Here is a 14,552-nt window from a genome sequence, read left to right as displayed (position 1 = left end):
TTCCGTATAAGAAAACGGGCCACGCCATATTTAGTGACTATCATTAAAACACAACACAAAGTTTGTCTGTTTGTCCTTCTCGTTTCTATCAAACACTTTTGTTGGCTTTGACCAGATTGGAATAAAACAAATTTTTGAGAAAGCAAATCTTATATCTATGTTTAAATATACGTGGAACATGAATATTAATTATAGATGTCTTTTTTTAAAAAAATGAGACTACCAATGGCATTCAATAGTTATTGTAACACTTTTAGCCCGATTTGATTGTCGGGTTCGAGTTATAGTATGTCACATTCGTTGTCGAAGTAACTATAGTAAATTATACAGTAAACATCAATCAAACATGTAATTAAGTGCTAAACACATTTACATTATGTTAATCAATTAAACTCGAGCCTTAATCGAGCTTACTAAAGCTCTTTTACTGACCCGAGCACGAAATAGGACCAAATTGTAAAGTTTTAAAAATTAACCGTCGTCGTGACTTCAGTGTTTCCTCATCGCGACATGGGCACCTCAATATGTTGCAACGAGACTCTCTGAATTTCCAATGTTGCGATGTCGAGAACCATAATCGTGATGTGGAACCTGTTTTTAAGAAAAATGAACCATTCGGTACCTATTTAATGCTTCCAAACAACCTATTCAATTTACTGAACAAATCGCCCATCTTTACTTGAATCAAACCATACCAAAAACATACCAAAACAAGTCATTTAACCATTTCCAATCAATCAATTCAATATAAGTTCAAATTAACACAAAACATACCAATTCAACTCATTCAATTATAAATCATCCATCCAACCAACTAGCCATTCAAATACCAATTTAGTATCTATGCTAATCCATGTTCAAACATGCGATTTTAATTTCCAAACCTAATTCAAACACATTTACCAAAACATGCCATTTCAACTAGACATTAACATTGTCAAAATCATGCATTAGGAAGGTTTTAAGCTATGTCCAACATTGAAAGTTAACATATACAAAACGCCTATATACATCCACAATTCCGAACTTAAAATGATCGAAAAGCTACTGATTCAAAAACAGGATAATGTGAGATCCAAAGCGATCTACTTGATATGTTCTGCAAGGTAATGATCTACAAGGAAAACAAAAAGTAACATAATGCTTAGTAAGTTCATATGAAATTTAACTTACCTTGATATTACAACAAACTAAAAATTTAAATACATTGTCATTCAATATGGCATCATTTGACATATCTTGAAATAGCTAACACATAATATCATATACAATGAATAGATTAGTCCATTTTCATATCAAGAACTTTACACAAAATTAATTTACCACAACTCAATTTGAAACATGTACAAAAGAATTCATATTCAATTTGAAAACATGTAAAATTCAATCCACATTTGTATCATTACAATGATTTCATTTCCGTTAGGTTACCATTTCGGATAAACGTGACTATATTGCTCACACAAGTTGACATTGATCAGGGTTTCTGAAAAAAAGCTGATATTTATGAAATTGCTCAGACAAGCTGACATCGTATTGTGGTTACTAGTCCAGGCTAAACCAACGATACATATAAATCGAGAAAAAAATGTTGGATCTCATATAACCATGTAAATCCCTGACCGATTCCATATTTGACCCTAATGACATGTCATACGTATTCTAAGCTTTTACTAAGTTCACACTAGCATCATTATCTTAATCGTATCATTTCAAGTCTTATATCAAAATGCATATTTCATACAAATCCTATAAACATGTAACATTCATATCGGTACTTTGTACCCTTTCGTATAGCCAACATTTTCATGTTTTACAATTTAGTCCATAAATAGCCAAATAAGCCAATTTCCACAATTTCACTTAAATATAAACATACAATAGAAAAAATACAATTCAAAAGATAATTTAGTAAGTTTCATATGAACTTACCTAGTAAGTTTCATAAGGACTAATCGATAATTTTTCTTTTCCCAATTATCTTGATTTGGTTCAATTCTCGATCTATACAATTATTCAATTCAATTTATCAATACTAAAAATGTTATAACATTCTATTATATGCATGTACCAGTTCAATTTCATTTTCTAAATGCCCCTAAAGTTTTACATTTTATTCAATTTAGACCCTAAAATCGAAATTGCCATAACTTTCAATTTTGAGCTTAGATTTCAAAATCGATCTCACTCATATCCTTTTAGGACCCTCTACTATCTATTGTTAAAAAAACTTCACATCAAATATTCAATTTTTACACTTTAATCCTTTTTGACAAAACTAACAATTTAAACTTTACAATCTTATCCTTTTTCACATCTAAGCTTGAAGCCTATCAATTTAACACTAATTTATTTAAGAAATTATCAATGAAAACTTTTAAAAATTTTAACAGTTTTACAAATTGATACATGAGCTAGCTAAATCAATCTTTCATGGCCTCAAAAACATAAAATTACAAGAAAATGATTTAATTACACATACCAATTTTGAAGTCAAATGTGAAATGTTTCCTTAGGTTTCTCTCCTCCAAGATTCGACCAAGAGAGAAAGATGAATAAAAGATGATGACTTTCCTTTTAATTTGTTTAAATTAAAGATGAGTTAATTAAGTTTAATTAATTTAAGTTTAATTAATTAACTATTAATCAAAGATAGTGGGAATGTCATCATATGCCACTATTTCTTATTTTAAATTGGTTAAATTACCTCTTTAGACCTTTTAGTAAATGCAATTTACGTCCCTAAATTTTTGACCAATTAAAAACCTTTAGCGATAAACTCTTACAATTTAGTCATTGAACCTTAATTAGCTATCAATTCAACAAAATTACTAAACCAAACTTTAATATATTACTATAATAGCTTCATAAATATTAAATATTAATATTTACAAACACTGTTTTACGAAAATGAGGTTTCAAATCGCTTTTCCAATACCATTGAAAATCGGGCTGTTATAGTCATCATAATTGTTAAGGGGAGAATCGGTTCCTTTGTAAGAAGTTTTTAAAGTGTCGTCCTCTGACAGTCAACCCAAACCCCCAAAAATCAATATAGTCCCTGTGTCGAGGTTTTAAAAAAAAATGAAGAGTACCATGTTTGCAAACATGTTGTCTTTAAGCCTTGGTTGGTGGTTTGAATCGCGACGCACCCAAGTACCTCCACTATTATTCACACGCCCCATACTGACATTTTTCCCAAGTCTTGCAAGTACCTATCTCTCGAGGTGCCCCCTCCATGAACCGTACATGGCTCTTCATGAAGGCTAAGGACAAAACCTCGACAAGGGGACAATAGCTTCTGTTGTTGGGGGGATCAGGTCGGCTGTTCAACATACGACACTTTGAAGACTTCTCCCGAAAGAGTCGGCCCCTCCTCAAAAATAATGATACTTTTGAGTTAAAACATCATATGAAAAATTGTAAAGTTGCGAAGTGTAAATAAGATATGTCTCGATGAATTTTTGTTCTTCGTCTTTTCATTTTTTTGTTTTCATATATTCGTAATTGTTATATGTGTCATCTTGCCTAATGGATCTTGTCAAGTCAACCTCTTTGACCAATGGAAAATAGGAGAATTTCATCTTTAACATTTCACCAACATCTATATGTGGAAGCTCACCAACATAGTAAAACATTAATCCTTTGCTAAATATCTGTCTCATGCATGTTTGAAAAGTGTAAAAGAGGCAAGCCACACTACCAACTTGTTTCATTACATCCAAACACACCTATGATAGGTGCCAAATTCACCAAAAATAAATTCTTACACCTAAAACCAAAATTAAATTTATAGTATAAAGAGTAGAGTCGATCCCACAAGGACTAATCTGTTTGAATCTGTATCTCTTTATAACCAAAATGCTTCGCAGATAGTTTTCGTGCCCATGACTCATGCCAATCTATACAAAATAGATGGGGGATTAAATCAGAATATAAAATAAATCACAAAAAATTAAATAAAAAATGAATAAACCGATAAAATGCAAAATCTAGCCTTAGGCACAATTTTGACTTCAACTTTGAACTGATCCCGGATAATGGATTCTCTCCAAATGATAAATTAGTTATAGAGATCGAGGAACAATCTCAAATCTCCAAATTCTTCCTTAGTGATAAATTAATTACGAGACCAGCATGACAACTAACGATTACCAAGTGCATAACCTTGAAAGCAACTTATACTCTAACATTTCAAACTTGCATTGTACTAATATAGAAAATAGTAAAAAAAAAAGTACCGAATTAGTAGCATCCATGTCCAAAATTAATTACAATAAATCACTAAAAACATGTTGATTAATCACATTATCAACGTGCAAAAAGATGCATCATGACCAAGCTTCCAAATTCCCTCCAAGGAGCCTATTTCAAAGGTTATGAATTTTATAATCGTTTCCCTTACCCAAATACAATTAGAATATCCCTTTTTACCTATAAACTTTGTTAAAACCCTTCAAGAAGCCTTTTTATCAATCTCTGAAATTCTCAGACCCACCACCAACGGCTCTCCACAGTGATGTATATGAATCATCATCTACCACTAAGCCAACATTTTGTACCAACAATTGGTGCGATATGCATGTAATCAACCTGAAAATTACAACTACTAAGAGTTTTAGTACCAAGCTAGTTCAGTTGTTCAAAGTAACCAACAGCAAGGTAACTATTATGAAAAGGTCAAACTGGCTTTCTCTTATTTGTTTCCTTTAAAATATAACAAGTCTAGTTGTTGCCACACTTCGCATTAGGTTAATTATTTTTTAAGCTAAATTATAGAGTAAATATTTGAATATTAGAATATACTCTGTCTTTGTAGTTTTCGTACATTTGAAATTTAGTCTTTATATTTTTATTTTTAGAAATTTAATCCCTTAATTTTCAAATTTAAAAATTCAAACCTAGTTGTTAACACGATTAAATTCATTGATTTGATATTTTAAAATAAAAAATACCCACTTAATATCTTAAATTCATTATGATATGATTGGGGCAATACACCTATCTACAACCTTCAATTAAATACACATTAAATTTTGAACGTGTCTATGCACTTATCTAAGAAAACGCAATCACATTCCTTATCAATATTAAACATTAAACTTCATTTTCATCAAAGATCCAAAGATCAACCTATGGAGATTGAACATTACAACTTCATCAAGGTATGGATTTTAGCTATAATTTCCCTTTGTTATTGTTACTACATATCATCAAAGCTCCCCAAAGGCATTTTCAAGCTTATTTCTTTAACCCCAATCTTCATCTTCTTCCTTTACCTCCCTCTCACCATCTCCACCGCCTATCTCGCCGGCATCACCCCCTTCTTCCTCTCTTGGTTAGCTAATTTCAAGCTCCTCCTCCTTTGTTTCGACCAACCACCTCTCTCACCACCGCCGTCCAACCTTCTTCATTTCATTTCCTTAGCTTCTCTTCCCATTAAATCTAAACAAAAAACCCCATCTCAAAACAAATCTCAACAACCCCAAAGATCAATCTTGTTTGCTATAAAAGTTTTAATATTAGCTTTGCTTTATCATTGTTATGGCCACAAACAAAATCTCCATAAAAATGTAGTTCTAGTAATGTTCTGTGTCCGCATCTACATTGAGCTTGAGCTCGCCCTAGCCTTGGCCGCAACCCTTGCTCGAGCCATGTTTGGGTTCGAGATCGAGCCACAGTTCAATGAACCCTACTTGGCTACCTCTTTACAAGATTTTTGGGGTCGTAGATGGAACCTTATGGTTACTAGTATTCTACGACCAACCGTATATTACCCCATACGCCGTATTTCTACTCGTTTGCTCGGATCAAGGTGGTCTTCGTTGCCGGCGGTCGTCGCCGTGTTCGTCGTCTCCGGCTTGATGCATGAATTGATTTTTTATTACATGACTCGTGTGGCTCCTACTTGGGAGGTGGCACGGTTTTTCATCTTACATGGGGTTGCGGTGGTGGCGGAAGTTGTGGTGAAGAAGGTGGTGCCTGATAAAATGAGGTTATACCCGGTGGTTTCCGGGGCGTTGGCTTTGGGATTTGTGGCGGTGACTGCCGTTTGGTTGTTTCTCCCGCAGTTAGTGAGGAATGGTGTAGATGAGAAGAACATTGGAGAGTACTCCAAGTTGATGGATCTGATAAAGGGTTTGCTTCCATTTTGAATATCATTGTAATTTTAGAAAAAAAAAATATTAATATTTGGTTAACTACTAGCATAGTCTACCCATATATACATACATATATATATATAAAAGAAGACATGTGAATACAGTTTGTAGGACAATCACGAGAACTTGAGTAGAAAGTACATAACTCTCTGAGTCTGACTTAAACAACAAAGTTCTATGAAGAATGTTTTCATGGTTATATTTTTATTTCATTAAAAAGGTAAATTCTGCTATTAATCTTAGTATTTTGTCAAAATTATGGATATAGTCTTTATACTTTACTTTAATTAATTTTAGTATTATATTTTTGAATTTTGACATTTAGTCATAACCCACATAATAGCAGCTAAAATTTGTTCGATTAAATTCAATTAATAGTCTTGCACTTTACGTAAAGTTATAGATTTATTCCATATTCTTCAAGTGGAAGATTTTAAGTCCCTATATTTTTTGAACTTTAAAATTTCAATCTTGAAGCAAGTGATAATCGTTAAGCCATTGCATGTATTTTTAGTGAGTAATATATGGAAATAACAAGTTATCATATTATTACACAGATGATAATATATTTACTTACCACATTAAATTTTAAAAATAACAAAACTTACCAAATTTAATAATTATCATATGATTAGTATTGAAATTTTAAAATTTGAATTTCGAAAATGTCGGTTTGATGTTTGGTTTCCAGGATGTAGAAACCATGGTTTCGTATAAGAAAACGGGCCATGCAATATTTGGTGACTTCCCCATAATCTAGACTATAGGCTATAAAAAGATAATTAAAACACAACACAACATGTGAATTGTCAAAGTTTTGTCTGTTTGTCCTCCTTATATTTGGCTTTGAGCAGGTTGGATCATATCTTATATCTCTGTTTAGAAATATGTCCAACACGAATTTTTTATGTCTAAAACTGAAATTAAATTTATAGTATAGAGAGTAGGGTTGATTCCACAGAGATTGATTTACCTGAATCTATATCTCTTTATAACAATAGCGCATCCCAGGCAATTTTCGTGTCCACGACTCATGCCAACCTATACAAAATTGAGGGGATTAAATTGGAATATAAAATAAATCACAAAAATTAAATAAAAATAAAAGCAAAGTAGAAATAAGTAAAACAAAATTAAAACTTAATAAACCGATAAAATGAAAACTCTAGCCTTAGGTGTGTTTTTGACTCCGACTTTGAACTGATCTCAAACAATAGATTCTCTCTCCTCCAATTGATAAGTCAGTTACAGAGATTCAAAAACAACCTCAAATCTCTGACTTCTTCCGTAGTGATAAATTAACTACGAGAACAGTGTAGGGAAATGGACCCTATATGCAATGAACAAGTGAATAAAGTAAAAACGACAGGATCGAACATGTAAAATGTACGTGAAAAAGCTCATCAAAAGAGGATAAAAAAACAAAGACAAAAAGAGATTTCACTATAATAAAGAGAGTACAAAAGATGGAGAGAATCAAAGGAAATCTCAAAGCCTCAAAAAAATAAACCCTTCAAAACAAGTAACTGAATTCTCTCAATCTAAATATTTCTTTTGTATGTAACCTAGAGTAACTAATGCCTATTTATAGACTAAAATTCGTAGCATATATGACTAGAATAACCGTAGGTTAATCATAGTTTAAGTAGAAAACTAAAAACAACGTTTAACTAGGAGAAGAAAACCAAAAAACATGAGGTGCACGTCGCCACGTCGTGACGTGGCATTTGCGTCGTCAGGGCGAGGGGGCGTTACATCGTCGGGATAGAGGCTCTCAAGTTTTAGCATAGTCTAGAAGCTAAAATTGAAATTTAGCCATTGTGTTCTAATGTAAAAAAAAAAAAAGCGACACAAATCTAAAAGAAATAGAACATCGGGTACCTGTCTCTAAGACTTATAGTGTATTCAAATTATATATAACCACATAATATTTTAACTGAAAAATAAATTATATCAACTATTTAAAATAATTAAAAATATTATAAAAATATAAAAACTAAATTATATTAAAAAGTTAAAATATATAGATTAAATTTCAAAAGTAAACAAAATTTTTCATTTAAAAAAAAAAGAGCAGTCGACTTACCACTTGACGGCAGGAGGACAGTGCTTTGAATATATAGATATAGATTTGTCCTAAAGACAGCACCCACTTCCACAGTCCCTCACGTGTTATTATTATTGCTCAACTTCGTATTTACTTTTTTGCTGAAGGACAACATTATAAAATTAAGTGAGAGCACTGACTTTAGATCTAAAAAATAAGTAAGGTATAATGACAATTTTTTACCTTTTAACTTTATAAAAAAATTTATTTTAGTCCTTCATTAGTCTTTAAATTTATATTATTTGTCAAACCACTTTAAAATAATGGATAAAGTTAATGTTTATTAACATTATCGAAGTGATACTTGAACTTGAATTTTGAAATTCAAAAATATAAAGATTAAATCCTTGGGAATTAAAATATATGGACTAAATTCCAAAATTTTGAAAATTACAATTACCTATTAACATATTATGACCATGGTTCTCGATCTAAGTAAAGTCAACTACATTTCCATCAAAGATCCAAAGATCAAGAAATGGAGAACGAACTTCACAATCTCATCAAGGTATGGATTTCAGCTATAATTTCCCTTTGTTATTGTTTCTACATATCATCAAAGCTCCCCAAAGGCATTTTCAAGCTTTTTTCTTTAACTCCAATCTTCATCTTCTTCCTTTACCTACCTCTCACCGTCTCCTCCGTTCATCTCGTTGGCATCACCGCCTTCTTCCTCTCTTGGTTAGCTAATTTCAAGCTCCTCCTCTTTTGTTTCGACCAACCACCGCTCTCACCACCACCGTCCAACCTTTTTCACTTCATTTCCTTAGCGTCTCTTCCCATTAAACCTAAACAAAAAACCCCATCTCAAAACAAATCTAAACCACCCCAAAGATCAATCTTGTTTGCTATAAAAGTTCTAATATTAGCTTTGCTTTACCATTGTTATAGCTACAAACAAAATCTCCATAAAAATGTAGTTCTAGCAATGTACTGTGTCCATACCTACATTGAGCTTGAGCTCACCCTAGCCTTGGCCGCAATCCCGGCTCGAGCCATGTTTGGGCTCGAGATCGAGCCACAGTTCAATGAACCCTACTTAACTACCTCTTTACAAGATTTTTGGGGTCGTAGATGGAACCTTATGGTTACTAGTATTCTACGACCAACCGTATATTACCCCATACGCCGTATTTCTACTCGTTTGGTCGGATCAAGGTGGGCTTCTTTGCAGGCGATCATCGCCGTGTTCGTCGTCTCCGGCTTGATGCATGAATTGATTTATTATTACTTGACTCGTGTGGCTCCTACTTGGGAGGTGACATGGTTTTTCATCTTACACGGGGTTGCGATGGCGGCGGAAGTGGTGGTGAAGAAGGTGGTGCCTGAGAAAATGAGGTTGCACCCGGTGGTTTCCGGGGCGTCAGCTTTGGGATTTGTGGCGGTGACTGCCGTTTGGTTGTTTTTCCCGCAGTTGTTGAGGAATGGCGTAGATGAGAAGACCATAGGAGAGTACTGCAAGTTGATGGATCTTTTAAAGGGTTTGCTTCCATTTTGAATATATTTTAATTTTAAAAAGTCATTTTTTTTAAATATCTTCGTTTGGATTTAATTGAGAATTGATTTCGTACTGCAAATAAAAAAATTTTCAATTGAAATAAAATTTTGATTTATGGAGTAATATTTGTTTGTGTGTTATTAATAGGAGCGGTTGAGTATTTATACATATTATTACAGATGCTATTACAGTTTATGATAGGGCCTCACTATTTTGTCTAGACTCCTCTGCCTCTAGTAATGACATTCTCTGCGAACTCTAGGTTTGCTAGGCACGCGTCTATAGAGCACTTGATTTTTTCTATTCTTAGGACTAACATTTTGTGCGGGCTCCGTACCTGCTAGACACGTGTCTGGGTAGCCTACGGAGCACGTGGCCCTTTTTGCTAACTCCCTAGGTGTATGCGAGCTGAGACAGTGGCCTTAATTCCCTAGGTCCCTACGAGTTGGATCTGTGGCCTTACGTTATGAGTTAGGTCCTTGGCTTTGCCTTGCGAGCTAAGTCTGTGAGCTCACTCTGCGAGCAAAGTCCGTGAACTCGCCTTGCTGTCAATCTTAGAATAAATTTAGAGTTGAGAAAATACCTTCAATCGATCTGGAATCACTAATATTGAACATTGGATCAAGACCTTTGAAGAACTCAGATGAGTTTTTTTTCTCAACTTTGGAAATTTTTTCCGGAGAATTTTGAGAGAATAAAAGATGAGATCTAATATTTGATATGTGCACTTCGAAAATGAAAAAGGAAAACGAGAGAAATACTTAGAAATTGGGTGAGAATTGTGTGTGAAGTGAGGAGGCTGCAACGTTTTTGAACTGAAGAACCCCGACCTAATTTCCAAAAATTGGAGAAATTCCCATGAGGCACTCTCACAATTCCTTTGTTTTACTAAATAATCATTTCCCTCCAAAATTCTAAAAATATGGGTAATTTGCCATAGAACCACTCAAATATTTCCCTTATTTTGCAAAACGGTCCTATGTAATTAATATTTTAAATTCTCTAAATTAAACCCCTATTTTAATTTATTTTTCAATTCTAATTTGACCCAAAACATTTATTTTACCCAAAAATTATTTAAAATTATAAAATTAATTTTTCTAAAAATATTTTAATTTTCCAAAATATTATTTCCCGATTTTTAAATGAAATTAAGCTAACTAAAAATTTACTAATAAACCCGATTAACTCTTAATTTTCACTCGAAACCCGGTAAACTTACTTGAAATTACTAGACTTATTTTTAGGGCTTTACACACGCCCGTGTGCCTCTAACTCATTAATAGTGAGTTACACAGTCAGCCACACGGCCATGTGACGTCGACAGTCATGTTTTCTGGCATTAAAAAATCGCAGAAAATCAGATTTTCAGTACACACCTGGTACGGTTTCAATGTAGAAGCACCCGGAAGAAGTTCAAAACCTAAAAGCAGTAATCCAAAAGGCAATTAAGCAAATATTCGCAACGCAACGCTAAGATTAGCGCACCACCCAAACTTATGTCGAAAAATTTGACATAGAACCCCAACTCGAAAGACACCCGTTACCTCGTACGTAACAACGAGTTATGAAATCAGTGCGTTGGAGTAACCGCTCCCACAAGTCCTTCGCCTAAAAAAATCCCCAATCACACAATTAACATAGATTCAAACAAACAACAGTCATTTTTAACTTCAAAGCAAACAAAGAAATTTCGCGAGACAACAAAACTTACACAATAACCTTTCAATTGACGCAACGAAAAACTTAAAATTTCCAATTAAACCTGATAGCAGTCAATGAAAGCAAGTAGAAACAAAAAAGAGGACAAAAATAAAAGAAAGAAAGAAGAAAAGGAAAACGTGAAGTGAAGTGAAGAAAAAGAAAGAGAAAATAAAAAAGAACTTCTAAACAATACAAACTAAACTAAAAAAAAGCTAACAAGCTTTTACAAGTAGCATAAAAATATTTCATTAACGCACGCACAAAGATTCAAACACAAGACTAGGAAGTTTATAGAGGCCTAACCATCAAAACAACAAGCTCATTTTTTACATAAATTAGCGTAGAAATAAATATAAGTCGAGAGTTCAAAGGTAAAGGTTAAGTTAAAATAAACAGAGAAATTTCAAAAAGAAATACTCAAACCCCCGATCTCAAACACATAAACAGAGCACTAAACCACAAATATGAAAACTTAATTATTGATAAAATTTATCGAACAAATGTTCAAATTAATTTAGGGGTGTTACAAGTGAGAGTAACATTCACAGAATTTCAACCATAGAACTTACATTGATACTGTTGACACCATTTTTTTGATGAAAACGGGGTCGACTTGGTTTTGAAAAATGAAAATAAAAACGGGAGTCGCCACCAATCCTTTTTTTTATAAGGTGTGATTGGATCACCTTGAAAAGTGGTTGTTTTTAATAAACGATTTAATTTTATTAAAATAACGATTTTGGTCCACGAAATTCAGAAAAACAGTTTCGGGAGTCGGTTACGCAAGAGGAAGGATTAGCACCCCCGATACGCCCAAAATTGGTACCTAGTTGATTACTTAATGTCTTAGTGACGAAAAACTAAAAACTTTATAGAGATTTAAAATACGATCCTAAAAAAACTCGGATGACATGGATTGAAATTCAAGAGGATATTTGGCTATTTGGTTAAACGAGAAATCGAAACTCAGCACATTAGGGCACGTTCCTCAAATTTCCAAACGCAAAACATTGCCTTATTTGAAATTTTTGGAAGGATATTTGGCTATTTGGTTAAACGAGAAAAATTGAAACCCAGCACATTAGGGCACGTTTTCTCGAATTTTCAAACGCAAAACATTGCCTTATTTTGAAATTTTTAAAAGGATATTTAGCTATTTGGTTGAACGAGAAAAAATCGAAACCCAGCACATTAAGGCACGTTTCCTCGAATTTCCAAACGCTAAATATTGCCTCATTTAGAAAATTTTTCCTTTTTGAAGTATGGTGTTAATATGCATAATGGAATAATAAATATGATAATGTGAACAAAAATAATATGAGCAAAAACGAATAAATAAATAAAAATCATGTATATACCATAACAAATAAATAAACTAAAGCATAAAAATGGACATATAAATAAATACATAAATGAACATAAAAAAAAGGAAAATAGATGAAAATTATAAAATGTGGACATGTGTATGTACATAAAGGGAACTATATGTATGTATATACATAAAATAATAAAATATGAAAAATATATATATATGTATATATATATGTTTTAAGGATATTAAATATAAGAGGTTATGTAAATATATACATGTATATATATATATAATTATGAAAATATGGAAAAATATGCATATATGTATTTTAAAATTATTAAATATAAAAGTTTATGTAAATATGTATATGCACGTATATGTATACAAAATGTATATAAAATTATAAAATATAAAATATATATAAGCATATATATATATATATATAAAAATAAATTATAGAAATATGTATGTATAATATAAAAATGCACGCATGCACACATATATATAGCAAAATTGGAAATTGCAAATATGTATATATGTAAATGAGGAAATAAAAAATAATAACCATAATAGATTTATTAATAAAATAACCAAAATAACGAAAAAGGACCGAATTGAAATTTTAAAACAAAATTTGGGGTCAAATATGAAATAAATAAAAGAGGAAGGGCCACATCAAACGCGCTGAAAAACTAGGAGGGGCAAAAGGAAGATAATCCCATTCTTGCAAAACGCAGAGTTCCAATAGGGACTAAATTGAAAACACAATAAATTTCTGGGTAAAATTTAAAGAAATTAAAAGAACCTAATTTAAAAAACATTAAAAAGCAGAAGGGCTAAACGTGCAATTAGCCCTTCAGTCAAAACACGCGGATCCCCTGGGGTAGGCGGGTCGGGTCTCGGGTCAGGAGCCCAAAACGACGTCGTTTTGGGGCTTTCCTGACCCCATCAAAACGGCGCCGTTTTGTTCGGCTATTTAAGCCAATTTTCTTTCAAAATTTTCATTTTTTCGTTTCTTCCAAAAAAAAAACCAGAAACTTTCTCCCCTCCTCCGGCCAGAGCCCAGAAACCGACAAACAGGACCGCCAAAAAAGGTAAAATTTTATTTTTTTATTTAAATACTCTTGTACTAATATATATTGTTGTTAAGAGAGAGAAAAATAAAATAAAATAAAATAACTAAGTACGTATTGAAAAGGAAAAAAAATGAAAAGTCACATTGAATGTTTTGTTTTAAATCTGTTTCTTTTTGTTCTTTTTATTTCTAAGTAATGCTTGTAAAAAAAACGAGGAAGAGACTCCTTTTTTACAAAACCTCCAGATCGGTTCTCTCCCCCCTCCCCTTTTTTACAATTTTGAATGGCTTTTATATAGCCATTTTTTTACATATTTTTTATTCCCATTTTTTGCTTTCTGTCGCTTCTTTCTGATCTTGCAGGCGCAAGTGGCAATTCAGCGACGTGACCGTGGTGGTGGCAAGTGGGCAGGTGGCTGCAGGCGGCGGTGGCAGAACTAGGGACCTTACGTGCGGCGCACCTAGGGTTTGATTTGTTTCTGATGTATTTTCTTTTGGGCTAGGGTTATGTCAGTTGGGCTTCAGGTTTGGGTTGAGGGTTAATTGGGCTTGGTTCTGTTTGGGCTTTGGGTGTTGTAAGTGGGCCATTCGGCTTTGGGTTTAGTCTAAGTCGGTTAATTTGGGCTGGGCAAATATTGGGCTTTACAGCTGCCCCTCTTTGCTCGTTGTCGTGTAACGAGAACAGAGCAAAGACA

General features: G+C 33.0%; 2 protein-coding genes across 2 annotated transcripts; both read left to right on the top strand.

The window, feature by feature from the left end:
• Positions 1 to 5,071: 5,071 nt before the first annotated feature.
• Positions 5,072 to 6,318, top strand: LOC105768506 (probable long-chain-alcohol O-fatty-acyltransferase 5). Its single transcript, XM_012588459.2, has one exon. The coding sequence runs from the start codon at positions 5,136 to 5,138 to the stop codon at positions 6,153 to 6,155; it is 1,020 nt and encodes a 339-aa protein (XP_012443913.1). The 5' UTR covers positions 5,072 to 5,135; the 3' UTR covers positions 6,156 to 6,318.
• Positions 6,319 to 8,673: 2,355 nt separating this feature from the next.
• LOC128031945 (probable long-chain-alcohol O-fatty-acyltransferase 5) lies at positions 8,674 to 9,889 on the top strand. The gene has a single exon (XM_012588460.2). The coding sequence runs from the start codon at positions 8,747 to 8,749 to the stop codon at positions 9,764 to 9,766; it is 1,020 nt and encodes a 339-aa protein (XP_012443914.2). The 5' UTR covers positions 8,674 to 8,746; the 3' UTR covers positions 9,767 to 9,889.
• Positions 9,890 to 14,552: the final 4,663 nt, after the last annotated feature.

This window comes from Gossypium raimondii, chromosome 5, assembly GCF_025698545.1.
Source record: "Gossypium raimondii isolate GPD5lz chromosome 5, ASM2569854v1, whole genome shotgun sequence".
Classification (NCBI taxonomy): domain Eukaryota; kingdom Viridiplantae; phylum Streptophyta; class Magnoliopsida; order Malvales; family Malvaceae; genus Gossypium; species Gossypium raimondii.
This window is presented reverse-complemented; position numbering and strand designations above follow the sequence as displayed.